The sequence below is a fragment of the Zootoca vivipara genome, chromosome 1 (genome assembly GCF_965207765.1).
Source record: "Zootoca vivipara chromosome 1, rZooViv2.hap1.1, whole genome shotgun sequence".
Taxonomy (NCBI): domain Eukaryota; kingdom Metazoa; phylum Chordata; class Lepidosauria; order Squamata; family Lacertidae; genus Zootoca; species Zootoca vivipara.
This window is the reverse complement of record NC_142582.1, coordinates 95,508,063-95,522,733: the sequence shown is the minus strand read 5'-3', so window position 1 is coordinate 95,522,733 and position 14,671 is coordinate 95,508,063. Positions and strand designations below refer to the sequence as shown.

At 39.2% G+C, this 14,671-nt stretch overlaps 1 protein-coding gene across 1 annotated transcript in view; it reads right to left on the bottom strand.

Moving 5' to 3' along the window:
- Window positions 1-2,317: 2,317 nt before the first annotated feature.
- Window positions 2,318-14,671, bottom strand: part of FMN1 (formin 1) — a 119,092-nt gene continuing 106,738 nt past the window's right edge. Inside the window, exon 17 of the mRNA XM_035110694.3 lies at window positions 2,318-13,579. Within this exon, the coding sequence (XP_034966585.3) occupies window positions 13,535-13,579 (45 nt within the window). The 3' untranslated portion in view covers window positions 2,318-13,534. The remainder of the gene's footprint in view (window positions 13,580-14,671) is intronic.

Below are 14,671 nucleotides of genomic sequence, written 5' to 3'. Positions count from 1 at the left end.
CTTTCTTTCTTTCTTTCTTTCTTTTTTAAAAGCAGATCTATTTTCAAATAAATGGAATCTTATTAACCACAACTATAGTTGTAACCAAATGCCAAAATGTTGGGGTATTTATTTATTTTTGCCTTCTTTCTCAAAAAAAACTTTGATGACTGATTGTAGAGAAGCTTGGCATTGTATTCAACTTGCTAAGGTGTGGTTTGTAATGTCAGAGGATTTGGGCTCCACAGCAAAAGCAACATTACTATTCACCCTTACTTGGGAGTAAGCTCAGTGGAACTTTCTTCAGAGTAAATGAGCATGGCATTAGATGATATAAAAGACAAGGTAGATTAGAACCCAAACTTTCAGAAAGAAGCTGCTCTTGCAATGATGAAAGCAGAATAATTTTGAAGATTCTAGCTCACTTCTCAAAATACGATACAGAAAATTTCAAGCATAGCAACAGCATCAGACCATGCTTGGAATTATATATACAGTAGTTTCTGTAATAGGGTAAATTTTCGCCACAGCGAAATGGGACTGTCCCTATATAGACCTGCAAATTCACTTAGATCATCTGGGGGAAGATTCTTCTCATGGCACTGAACCCTACAGTATATAATAAATCTGTGACCTGAAAACGGGCATTTTCTGTGGTTGTTGCTAATTTCATTCTATACCACTTTATTTATTTTTAAAGAAAAAAGTTCAGAGTGGTTTACAACAATTAAAATGTTAAATAAAACAATCCAGAATAAAATGTTACTGAAGAAAGTCAGATATAAAGTGTACATTCAATTGAATTAATAGGAAACTAAAATATTATCTTAAAGATTTCAAAACAAAAGATTACAATGGAAATAAACTACAGAATGCATTGCACATCTAATGCAGCAAAGTTAAAAAAAACTTAAACATTTCAAAAGAACACATTACTAAAGGAAGTCAAATATAAAATACACATCTAGAACAGCACAATTAGCAAGAGGTTAAAATATTATCATAAGCATAGAATGTATCTGCTGCTGTTGCTGCCACTCGTGCCCATGGTGGTTCATGATGGGCGGCAGCTGTGGAAGTTCAGGGTTGATAACTTGGGTTTACACTAAGAGATAGCCAAAATGTTCTCTGGCCGCTGCAGCAGCCTCAGCTGTTGTAGTTGGAGTCAGTCAGGGCCCTCCTCTCCCAGGCCAGGTGTCAAAAAGCATGCAAGACACAGAACAGGTCTTCCAGGATACACAGCCAAGATGGTCACAAGAAGACTGCCCTGTTCTGTCTTTCTGCCATGGGGGAAGATTCAGACTTCTTATAAAGACTTACCTTTTTTTGCCAAGGCTTTCCTTGACTCACCGATTGGAGCCCGATATCTGTGCATGAATTCCTCCTGAGTTTTATTTGCTTTCATATTTTTGTATTTTTAAAAATTGATTTTAGGCTCTGTTTTAATGGATATTGTTTTGTATAGTACACAGAGTACACCATTTAGAGATTTTTAAATTGTTAAGCAATTTAGAACGGATTTGAAATAAATGAAAATAAAAATAAAAATTGGGAGGCAGAAATATGTAGCAAGGGAAACACTACTCTAAAACAAAAGGAACAAGTTTTGTTTTCGGGAGGGGGGGGAAGGCTAATCAAAGCACACTTATGTTCTTCCATGTAGCCTCATTCATGCCACCACAGTTCAAGGCAATTTGAAAAACAAGTAATGATTTTTAATCTACAATAGATTTTGGAAACTTGCTCAGAAACTTGTCGCCATGCGTTTGGACCCCCCCCTTACAAAAACTATAACCAAATTGGTTCCTGAGATGAAGAAGCAGGTTTCAACTTATATTTGGCTATAATTGGATGCCATTTCGAATCAAGATGGCAGGCTGACCCTTTCAAAATGGCAGTGACTTTTTGGTTTCCTGGAATTCCTGAGCAACACTGGGTGTGAGGCTTCTAGTGGTATATTTTCCTTAGAAAGGAAGATGCAAGGCAGGTAAAACAGGTTTCTTTTTTTACCATTATAGGTACCAGTTCTCATTAGCCACAGATAGGCAACCTGTGGCTTTGAGGCTACATATGGCCCTTAGGTTTTGTTTCCCCAAAGTCCTCTGCTGGTGATTATTTAAAACATCTAGCAAAAGTGACCTGTGTCTCTTCAGCAGCTCAATGGGTGGAGGAAAGTGGGAGACAAGGAGAAAGCGAGAGAAGGGGGGAGCCAGAAATGAAAGGGATGGTCCTCCCTGCTTATGGCTTTTCTTCCGATCACAGTCATACATGACCCAATCACTTACCCTCAAGGGTTACATGAAACTTAAAACAGTTGCAGACAACAAAACCAACACACTTTAAAATTCCTATTTGATTTTTAATGTATGAAGTGGTAGAACAGGAATTAGAATAACATGTTTCAAAAAGTATTCTGTTGATCAGGTGATCTTTTGGTGGTTATAAAGCTATGGCGGACAGGATCAAATAGTGTGTAACAACAAACAGGTTTGGAACAAATGAAAAGTAGATCAGCCATTAATGAAACACCTGCAAATGTTTATATTGTAATATATAACTATATCTATATCTCCGTGGAGTCAAAATACATCATTCTTGTTTTTAAATAAATAAATAGTTTCCACTGCATCAGGGTTAGTAAAACATAGTCTGAAGCTAGAGATTTAGCATATAAAAATACAGAGCAATAATATGGAAAATATATTCTATTATTTACATGCAATGGTCCCGTATCTCTTTCTTTGAAAAATAAAAGCATTTATACAAATTCAACTTATCTTGAAATTTCCAGTAAAATTAGATTTTTAAATACTCAACGGGAACATATGGTACATAATTGTAAAGAAAAATTTAGCTTAATCCAATCAGCTTCTTTTTAACAACTGGAAACTTCCCTGAAAGGAAGAAAAACATTGCTATTCTGCATACCCCCCCTCTATATTTACATCCATGCAACAAGCATTTCCTCAGCATCATGTCTGGCAATGCAGCTTGTCTTATTAGTGTCACTTCCAGGGAGAGTTCCCATTTCCACCCCACCCAACACCTTCTCATTGGTCTTATATGTATTTTATACATACTACTGTTTCTTTAACAATATTAATCCTTAGTATCTTTATACTAAGCGCCCCCTCCAGTGAACAGCTAATAAATCGTACCTATTTAATCACTGCAACAGCCTTGCTAGGTTAGGCCAGTATTATCATCATCACCCTAGATGGCAGACTCATTGAATCATGGAATTGTAGAGTTGGAAGGAACCAGAGTGGGCGATAAGGTGCAGAGAGGCTAGGACCACGAGACTCCAGATAACCTAAGACTTCCCAGTAAATTTATGATTAAGACCAGTGCTATTTTTTTCTAGAAAATAAGGTGCCAGAACCCCCCCATGAATGTCCCCCTTGTTCTCTTATAATGGCAATGGTGCCCATCTGAGAGGTTCCAGCAAGTTCTGGTTGAAAAAAAAGCCCTGATTAGGATGAAATTTGAACCACTAAGTTATTGCCATGCTCTTAACTACTACACAACCCCTGCTGTATTTAGAGGACTAGACATTCGGGCATTTCAGTTTCTTCATGCTTAGAATCTTTATATGCACTGAAAATCTTTATATCAACAGCAATGTCAAGTCTCAGATGTTGCTGCGAGCTCAGGAATTTATTTCATATCACACAAGTGCCTGCTCCTTATGCAATAGTCTGGATTGCATCATTACACAAGGATTGCTGACTTGCCTCTGAAATCTCGGGAACAGGCCCCAGAAGACTGGTTCCCATGGAATGAAGCTTTACGGAATGGCATTGATTTGAACTTCAAATCTTTCAAAGCTGTGTTCGATTAACCAACTCAGGCCCAACCTAGACATGGCACACAATTGAATGCAACTCTCCCCCTTTTCTCCCTCTACCAAGGCAGTTCCAGGAGCCTGTGAGTTTGGTGTTGGTGATGGTAAATGCCAAGGAAGAGGCTGCTTAACCCTTTTCTGTCTGGCCACTCCTCCCCAATCCACCTGTGATTTCTAATGCAAATGCACATTCAGATATAAACCAAGTCCCCAGTTGATGCTACAGCTGCCAAGTAATGCATATGCATGTTCAAACCAGTGCTCAATGTCACTCTAGGTGTACCTAAGCTCCCTTGCAACCTTAGCAAGGAGCTTTATTGATGCGTCCCCCCCCCCCAAAAAAAGAAATCCCACTTCTCCTGTTGGGGTTCCTTGTGCCCTTGGCAAGGACCTGTACCAGCACCCCCCCCAATCACTTCTCCCACATTTGATCTTGTCACAACAGTGGTGGCACATAACCATACACATGTCATTCACTCCATAGTCTCCAGTAGTCTACCTTCATGCCGTCTTGCCATTTCTGCTACTGCTCAGCTTCCAGCTCTTGTCTAAACTCATGACATTACACAGATAACTGGAGACTGATTTCTGGGCTGATTTTTGTGGCCCTTCCCTCAGACCTGTGCTCCCAGTGGAGCTGGCTTTGCCAACTCCTAGGCACTCCTCTGCCTGTGTTTTAGCTGCCCCGCCATGGCCAATGTGAGAAATCCAGCACTTGGCCCCGTTCTGCCTTTGTTATAAGAAATATTGTGACTTTTGACTCCTGGACCGCTTGTAGTGCAGAAGTGGATTGGGGTAAACCTTTCCCAAGCTGCATTAAATGTAGTGCCAAGGCAGTACAGTTGTGCCAAGACAACGGCAGGGGTTTGCTGCTGGTAGAATAGCACCAGTGCTTGTTACTGTGCTGGCAGTGGGGCTAGGGTCAAACCCTTGCGTTCTCATGGGATTCTCATACCCAAGTCCTATGTGCTCCTTTGTCAGCATATTGACTCATGGAACTGGGTCATAGGGGAGACACACTAGCTTTCACCCTCAGTTTCAGAATGAACTTCCTTTTTAACCCATGCCCTATGAGATCAGCTGCATGCTTAATAATATTTGTTGACTGGCCGGTTGGAAATATCTATGTTTTCCTGACCTTCCTACAGTCTCTGTGGTTTCTATAACATGCAAATTGGGAAGAGTTGTTTATGATGTTTATTTATTCAAGCACAGAGGAATGTTTTTTATTGCATACCAAACAAGGAGGTGATGTAATGCAGCTGAACATCTTGATCTAACTTTCATTGAGGAAAAAAATCCATTTGCATTCACTAACAAATTACTACCAAATTGCAAAAAGACCTGATAAAAGCTTTCGTGATATATTCTAAAAACATTTTACCCATGATTGACACTAAAACCTCAAGCGTTCAACTACAAGTGAGATGCTTCACTGAAATATGAGAGGCCCTTCTTTGTGTCCTGCCATGGGTGGAGATATAGATGATGACAAGAGATAGGGCCTTTTCAGTGACTGCACTGATAATGTGGACTATTTTGACCCACAAAGGAATACACTTAAGTTCTTGTCAGAATGGTTAGAAATGGAAGAGGAACTAAGACGACTTCAAAATTCTATTTATTTGTTTATCTAGGGCCATCTATGTACATGGCACTTTTCAAATGATGACAGATCCCCACCCTGAGCGGCTTACAATCTAGAAATCAACACAACAGAGGAAAGGAAGAGAAATGAAGGCAGGGGTCAACAGTTATACACACTTGGCTTGGTCATACTAGAGCAGGCATCCCCAAACTGCGGCCCTCCAGATGTTTTGGCCTACAACTCCGATGATCCCTAGCTAACAGGACCAGTGGTCAGGGATGATGGGAATTGTAGTCCAAAACATTTGGAGGGCTGAAGTTTGGGGATGCCTGTACTAGAGTATGAGAACGAGGAGGTTATGTGAAAGGCTTCATGGAAAATACAGATTTTGAGAACGGATTGGAAGGAAGCACAAGACATTGAAATCACACAGGCATTCTAGGAGGGAGTTATAGGCATACAGGGCATCAAGGGGAAAAAAGACAAAATCATTTGAGGGAGCAGGAAGCCTTGGGAAAGGTGACGGTGCTAGAGCTTGATAAGAAAAGATCACCATCAGAGATGCTTTAGGACTGGAAGAGTCAAGTAGAGATGGCGGGAGGATGTCTTACCCTGATCCAGAAAGAGCAGTCTGCACACAGACCAGCTATAGTTTGTGTTTTGTTTTGTTTAAAAAAACCCCGCTGGTACCAATTATCACATCCAAAACTGGAGGTAAACACACATAGTTCCTCAAAGTGTTATCTTATTAAGAGTTATTTGCAGAAGGAACCAAAAGTGTTGCAGAAGGTGGTGGACAACCTTGTATTGTCCCTGGATCAGTGACATGGTCTGGAGACCAAGGAGGCTTGAACTAATTGCAAAATGCTTCAAATAAACATTGAACACAGATAGAGGGCTTCCCATAAACCAGACTTTCCAGATATTGAACTTTGTTGTGTCCATATAGCAGTATAATACAAAAGGCTACTTTCAAGTCCTAAATTTAACTGAAGTTTTTACTCGTTCAGAAGGTACAATTATTGGGCACAATCCGGCAACAACAACATTCATCATCAAATGTGCTTAAGTTCGAGTGATTTAAATGGGGGAGATGAAAACATGTGGTTTCTCCTGCTGAAATAAGCTGGACTTTCAATTTTTGTGACGCAACAAATGGGATATCTTGCTTTTCCTGTCACTTCAAGAAAGCCAACAATAAAAACAACAACACTAAAAGTCTATTAGCAGAGTGCAGTTTGTAGACTTCACTAGTCTAGACCATCATCTTTAGGAACAGATATAACTATCCTCCTCACCAAAGAGGTATTTGCATTTTCTTCTATATGGGAAAATTAGTGAGGTGAAACAAACATCAGTACCAGTGTATAGTCTGAAGGCAAGCAAGACCACCACTCTTCTGAAGTTAGGCAGTACTGGGTCTAGTCAAAGTACACTGTCTTAGATTCCATGATGGGAAGAAAAATGAGATATACATGTAAGAAAAGCTAATTAATTAATTAATTAATACAATACTATGGAGTGGCCCCACCTCCCCAAATTGTGAGTCAACGTCTACATGATTGTGCTGCCAGTCATATTTGATACACTGCCTGCGAAAACCTGCCCAAGGCTTATAAGCTAGTGAAGCTGTTTACCGAAGTAAGATGCGTAGACATTATGCAAAACCGGATCCTCTGACAACAAACTTCAGATACCATGTTCTCTGTTTCTTATGAAGCATCTAAGATGACAGTGGTATGAAAGAAATTTAATCAGGTATCTCTGCAAAAAAGAGAAGGCATGTAATTGCTTATGATCTCATATGTGGTAGTAACTGAAGAGGGAAAAGGTAATGTCTTTCTACATTGTGAAATAACTGCATATTTGGCATTCTCTTCTCTAGCTGGTTTAGCATTGTGGTTTGGAGTTATTTGCATTTTTTTTCTAAACTAAAAAACTGAAGTGGTTGTTAAGACATTTTTCTTGCATAAAGAACTGTTTGGAGAGTAGGAAGTTTGAAGACTTAAGACGTGTGAATTAAAAATACCACTCATATGAAAACCTAGCTTGATCTGCTTCATATGAAACCTTAAACCTATAAAGCTCTTTAATGCAGCATCGTGAAGCCTTTGGGAAACAGCATGATTTTGTGTGGAACTATTTCTCTGATTTTAGTTCTGTGTTCTGCGTGGGAGACTATTCCCATCCTAGACAGTTCAAGTTTGTCTTACTCAGAATGAATGCCAACATTATTCTCAACACACTAGAAGATTCCAGCACTACTTAGAGGCCCAACAGAGGACTTCTGAATGGGAAAACCAGAGCAGCCAGGCCAACAGAAACAATTATTTTTGCTTTCTTGCCTAGCAAGAAATTGAAGATGGGTAACTATTTTATGAAGGGATTGTAAGTACCCATGACTGTCACATCAAATGGGAAAATACTGAAAGAAAATTTATATTACATATTCTTTGGAAGGTTTCAATGTCTGAGAAAAACAAAAGTGTTATATGACCAAACAGTGATTCTAGTGATTTTTTTAGAATAAAGAGGGAAAGTGTTTATAGCTTTCATAAGAAAGCAACCCTCAATGATGAGATTAAATTTCCAAATGTAGCAAGAGACAAAAACTGAAGACAACCATGAAAAATAACAGCGACAAGGAACTCTATTATGGAAACAGGAGAGAGATGCGCTTATAGCAAAAGCAATGCAAGAGTAGGTTCTTCTGGTATGGCAAATCGCTTTGGGATAAAAAAATGTTGGATGCAGCCACTTACTAAACCTGTTCGTCAAAGAGTTCAAGTTTTCAAGCTAACTCTGTAATACTTCATTGTTCAGCTCAGTAGAAATAATACATATTATAATTTATTATTAAGTCTTTATGAATCAGAATGGAAAGGCAGCTTTTTCATAATCCATTAGGATATTCTCCTGCTTCTACTTAACAGTTACACAGTGCTGACCGAATGGTAGGTACAAGTGGAATAACCTTAAAATAATAATCAAGGGCACCTTCAAGGCAGTGCTTTTTTTTCCTGGGGGGACGCAGGGGCAAACATTTTGTGAATCTAAGTTTGGCCTCATTGAGGGGCAGAATTTCAATATGAGTAGGAAAATGAGGGTACCCCTAAACATTTTTTTAAAGAAAAAAAAAAGCACTGAGTCAAGGTATTCTTCTTTGTAAATATTCTTACACTTTGCATGAGTTCTGAATCGGGTATATTTCTATTCTACTTGATTAAGGGGTTTTGTGTGAGCTGAAAGTTTGCATGATCTTCCAACAATATAAACTGCCTCGTTTTCCAAAACAACAGTTGTGCCAATTTGTGTTAGGCAGAAGAAAAACATTATTCTGGCAGCCACTTGATGACATAACACACCAGCTAAATAAAATTCACATCACTGAATATTATGCTGGTTCAGTGCATCCATGTAGCTTGGCACACTTTAAAATGGCTGTAGGAGTGCCTCACCACATACCCAGCATGCAGTTCAACTCAGTCACCACATCTTTCATATAGCTTCCAAAAACAGATTGAGCAGTGATGTGGTGAATGTGGATGAAACTATTATATGACTGAGTAGTGAAAGTGATCACACACACACACATAGTTAAAGCTATGGTTTTCCCAGTAGTGATGTATGGAAGTGAGAGCTGGACCATAAAGAAGGCTGATCGCCGAAGAATTGATGCTTTTGAATTGTGGTGCTGGAGGAGACTCTTGAGAGTCCCATGGACTGCAAGAAGATCTAACCTATCCATTCTGAAGGAAATCAGCCCTGAGTGCTCCCTGGAAGGACAGATCGTGAAGCTGAGGCTCCAATACTTTGGCCACCTCATGAGAAGAGAAGAATCCTTGGAAAAGACCCTGATGTTGGGAAAGATTGAGGGCACTAGGAGAAGGGGACGACAGAGGACAAGATGGTTGGACAGTGTTCTCGAAGCTACGAACATGAGTTTGACCAAACTACGGGAGGCAGTGCAAGACAGGAGTGCCTGGCGTGCTATGGTCCATGGGGTCACGAAGAGTCGGAAACGACTAAACAACAACAACAACAGTGAAAGTGATCAAATAACTGTTTTCACCATGCTCTGAACTCTGCATATTCCCACTTAGCTCACATTCTCAACACACTAGTTTACTGTGGGAAAGGCCCTGAATTTCAAGGTGTCATAGCATTTTAAATATCTTTATCAATTTTGCATCAGGGAGTAGAATACAAAGATTATTCTCTTCTAGTTTGTAGCAGGATAGTTAAGTATTAGGAAACAAAAACGCAGGGCATGAGTTTGGGAACAGTTGTTTACGTTCCACTTGGATCCATTTCCAGTGCTACTGTAAGTAAACTTTAAATAAACAAAACAATCCAGAAATGGGCTCTGAATAACTGTGAGATGCTAATGGGCTTAGGACAAAAGATTCTTCTCAGACTAAACAGTACTATCAGAACTCGCCAAACAAGAGGGTTGACTGTTATAACAATACTGTAAAAGGAGTTCTGCTAACAGCAACACAGTGGAAATGTATTAATGTACATTCCATACAGCTTTGGCCCAGAGATGTGCAATTTCCCACTGATGGTTCCCACATTCAGTCTAGAATTGGACGCCACAAGAAGACTATCTTAGACTGCTCAAGTCCAATGAAGCTGAGAGTCACATAACGGGTCCCCTGACACCCACCCACTCGCCCCACAATCCGTAGCAATGACTACAGCAGCGTTTCTCAAAATGGGAGGAAATGTGCTGGGTTTCCAGCAAGAGATTACAATTTTGCATGCTGTGTTGGTAGCAAGATTTAAAAACAATCAAGGCTAAGGACTTCCTTAGCACAAGCAAAACTGGCAATTTCACTGGGTACCATTTGGGGCTTTTAACTTCATCCCGCTGTAATCATCACGTATTAAGAAAAGCAGAGAAGATTCAGATAGAGATGAGAGCAACAGTGATGAGGAAAGATTTGAAAGGAAAACCTGAGGCAATTCCTTATAGTTAACACATACTATAACCATATCCTGCTCTTATTACAAATGCAAAACTCCAGCCGGACACTGTAGAATGGCACAAGTGTTTTCCTAGCCTTTGTGTAGCACAGCTGCCCCATTCAAATAGGTTTACACCCCTTAGCTGAAGGCATGAAGAGGTCGAGGTTTTTCTGCCTCTGTACGATCCAGAGTTTATAGTAAGAAAGGAATGCAGCTGTTCTCATCAAAGAACTAGTATGGCATAGAGAGAGCTGGACTAGGGCCAGGGAGACCTAAGCTCAAATCCCTTACTCAGCCTTGAAGTTTAGTGGGTGACTTGGGGGCAGTCACTATTTCGCAGTCTAACCAACCTCACAGGGTTGCTTTGAGGATGAAATGAGGAGGAGAGTCATATACAGTACACCACCTTGAACTCCTTGGAGGAAAGGTGGGATATAAATGGAATAATAAGAGGGGCACAGGCAAATACTTGTCTCCCCGTTGACAATAACATTTCACTGCTAACCATCATAAGCTGAGCCACAGGACCAGTTTGGTAAGAAAAAATGATGATCTAACTCAGAAAATGGTGGTTCAACTCAGAACACGTTTCAAATATTTACAAGGCTGCTCTAAAGAAGAGAGGAAAAACAGCACCAGGGAAGAAGCAGTAAATTCCCGATGCAACAGGGCAGAAATCAGATAAACTGATACATAGTGAATTGTCCAGAGAAGCTTAAGTTCTAAGCAGTTTAAGATCCAGGGGATTCTATCAATGGCAGATGGAAAGATGAGATGATGAGGGGGGAATATGTCTCCAAAATCACCTACAATAGCCCAGTTTTAAAGCCAACACTGAGCACTTCCACTTTGAATTTCTTTCTCATTCACTTTAATGACCACTTGGGCTAATAGGACTTGGAGCCCAACAAATGGAGAATAAGAAGCCAGATGCACATTTTTGTGTGTGGATGCTGCTTGGCTCCACTGAAACGAGTGACATCACACGGCACACATGGGTTGCCCGGACATGGATGTAAATGTATAGTAAAAATCTCAAGTCTCTTGTGAGTATTGACATTACACTGCTTCTGAAAGAATACATCAGTTAAGATCAATGTCAGTTGAACTAATTGTCGTGTGGCTGCTGCTAAGTTTTAAATTGTGGGTTACATCAAAATGCCCTTACATTTCAACTGCATAGCTCCATTATAACACACACACACACACACACACACACACACACACACACACACACACACACATTTGATCAGAAGCATGTCACTAAACCTCCACAGGATTTTGTAAGAGTCTGATCATCATTGTCTGACTACTGTTGCCCTACTCTTTGGCTTCTCTAGAGACTGTATTACTACTTTGGTCTGTATTTCTAAAGGTGCTGTAATTTTCCTGTTCCTATACAAACACTTTCAATTTTTTAGAATTATGTTTCCTTCAGCATAGGAAATTGTAGGGCTATATATGATAGATGTTTACATTAAGAGGGAAAAGATAAGTTCATTAACAGGGAAAAGATAAGTTCATTAACTGCTTTCTAATGTCTCAATATTTAGGATACTAAATTTCAATGACATTTGGATACCAATGGGAGACATAATATGTGCTGTCTGAGAATCTTGCCCTTGAATTGTGTAAGAAAAATAGCATGTTTCATATTAAATCTTTCAAATAGGTTGTTCGTACAGCTACATTAACGTCTTATAATAAGAAATTAAAAGTTATTTTTTAAGATAAATGATCGATTCAATTGTGGCACTTTGCCTAGGCCTATTACTAAATATGGTTCTCCTGCATTTGTCCTGTAGGTGACAATTTTCCCCTTTCTTCCACACTCTTTTCTGAATTTAATTTACCAGATTCCCTTATACTTTATTACAAGTGTCCTCTAGTACGGAGAACCTCTGTTCATCTCCTTCTTGGTACACTCTTTAGTTGTTGTGGCAACCATTTGTTAGCCTGTGTTTAAGTATTTATGATATATAGCATTTTATTTTACATAATTTTTCCACTGCAAGGACCGCTCTTTAATTTTAAGGGTGTGATTCTGCAAGTTCTCTCAACTACAGCCTAGAGGGGAGGGATCCTGACATACCTGACAGAGATTCTAAATGGCACTTCACATGAGACACTTACAGTACCTCAATGGGAGAACAATGAGATATTTCTATTCAAAGTCTATGGAGCAGAATAATGTATGTTCAAGAGCGCACATATGTCTGTAAATGATCTTTCTCTCACACACATGCACATATGTACGGGAAAATGTAAACATGTTCTAAAATCAGCTTCACCAAAATGCTGGCTATAAAAGAATATAGGCTTTGGTATAGATTAATGATAAATAATGGAAATGCGTGTTCTACAGCTAGAAGACCGACTACCTGTATAAATAAAGCATTATTGAATATTGCTAATTTCACCTCATGTTGATACGGAAAGTATTCATTTTGCCATCAGACGAAGAAGATAGTATGAACAAAACACCAAACGTTAATGAATGTAGCAGTTACATTATCTATGCCTTATTCAAGTACATATATATATATATATATATATATATATATATATATATATATATGAGATTTCTTTCTCCACATGTGCAAAAACAGTATTTCTACTTCTATGGCATTGATTGGGGTTCCTATAAAAATAATTGTAATAAAATACAGAATAGATCTGATACACTTAACTTCCACCATTTGCAAGAAGGTAAAGTTAATCCTTTGGATACCATCAAAACCATTTTAAACAGACATTGACTTAGTAAATATTACAGTCTACCAGCACATGAGCCATCCTGCAGAGCTGGCATAAAAGCTATTTAATTCACTGTCTAAAACCCTGCTTTTGCTGTCTTTTACATTAGTGCATTTTGCATAGAGTACTTCAAACAACTTTTAAGAAAAGAACTGCATTTAAGCCACATAAGGAAGAGTTACATAGAACTCTTCATAATTCCCATGTAAACAAACTTCTTATTGTTCCCTCTTCTGCACAAGCCAAGCCAAGGGATTCAGAAGTCTTTTGAGGATTGTCTGAGGAAGAGAACAGCAAAGCAGAACTTCCTAACGTCCAAAATAAGGTGCTCTCTAGGGAATGGGCAAAATCATGCAAGGTATTAAGTCACAATGCCATTATGTTCATGTCTTCTTTCAGTTGGTGGTCGCACTGGCTTCCTTCTGACGTAGCCTTTCTTTCTGTTGTTTAAGAAAAAAAGGAACTTTATTATCATTCTTTTATTTTATTTTCCATCTGTTCTCAAATTGCACAGAGTATGTGGTCTATTCACTTGAAGAATGGAGCAGTCCAAAACCAAAGTAGACATAAGCCTTTCCTTTTCTGAAAATTAATTCCTGAAGTGCCAAGCCAAGCCAATGGCAAGCTTTATACAAGCATACTTAGATTTGCATCTAAGTCACACCCAGAGTAGACACACTGAAATAAATGAATACAAAGGAGTCATGACAAACATATTGATTTCAACGTATCTACTCTGAGTATGACTTACCTGGATACAAATTTAGCCTCTCATATCATCCTAAATATATGCCTAATGTGTTCTGAAATGCCTTTCCAGTTAACATTAGCTAATATTGCACTGCTACAAAATATTAGTACTGTAATGTGAATGCAAACAAGAATATCTGGGGAGGGATTAATGTCTCTACTTACAGAAGGAGATTTATTATTATTATTAATTTTAAAAAGAGAAATGTACTGGAGCTGATTTTTAGCAGGGGCATCCCTTTCCCACAAAGTGGGACAATACTGTAGTGATTTCTCATTGCACATATGGAGAGGCCCCTTGATAAAGAGGAAATCGTAATAAACCACGATTGTGTGGGGAACCTTGGGTACACAGGAGTTGTGAACAAAAGCCAGTATAGACCAGATAAATTGGCTCACACTCTTCCTTAAGCCAAATTGATAAATGACCATCTCCCCTCCAGGTTCATCCCTGTGCGTTGCCCTTTATCCCAGAATGTACCAATAATAAATGGCACAAGCATGATTTAAGCACAGGTGTGTGTGTGTGTGTGTGTGTGTGTTTTCAAATATTGCTGCTAAATTGGATCCACCTTAATTTGGCAAGCCAGCACTGGTTGCATCCAAATATGGCAAAAGAATTTTCCATTTGTCTGTGCACAAAAAGAAGAGACAGCAAGCCTATACTGGAGAAAACCCAGGAAGCCAGGCTTGTTCCTAGATAAACAGGGTGACAAATGTAGGAAAAGGCTGAAAATAATGCCCTATTGGCTTGCAATTTCAATCTGCTCTCCCCTCTCACC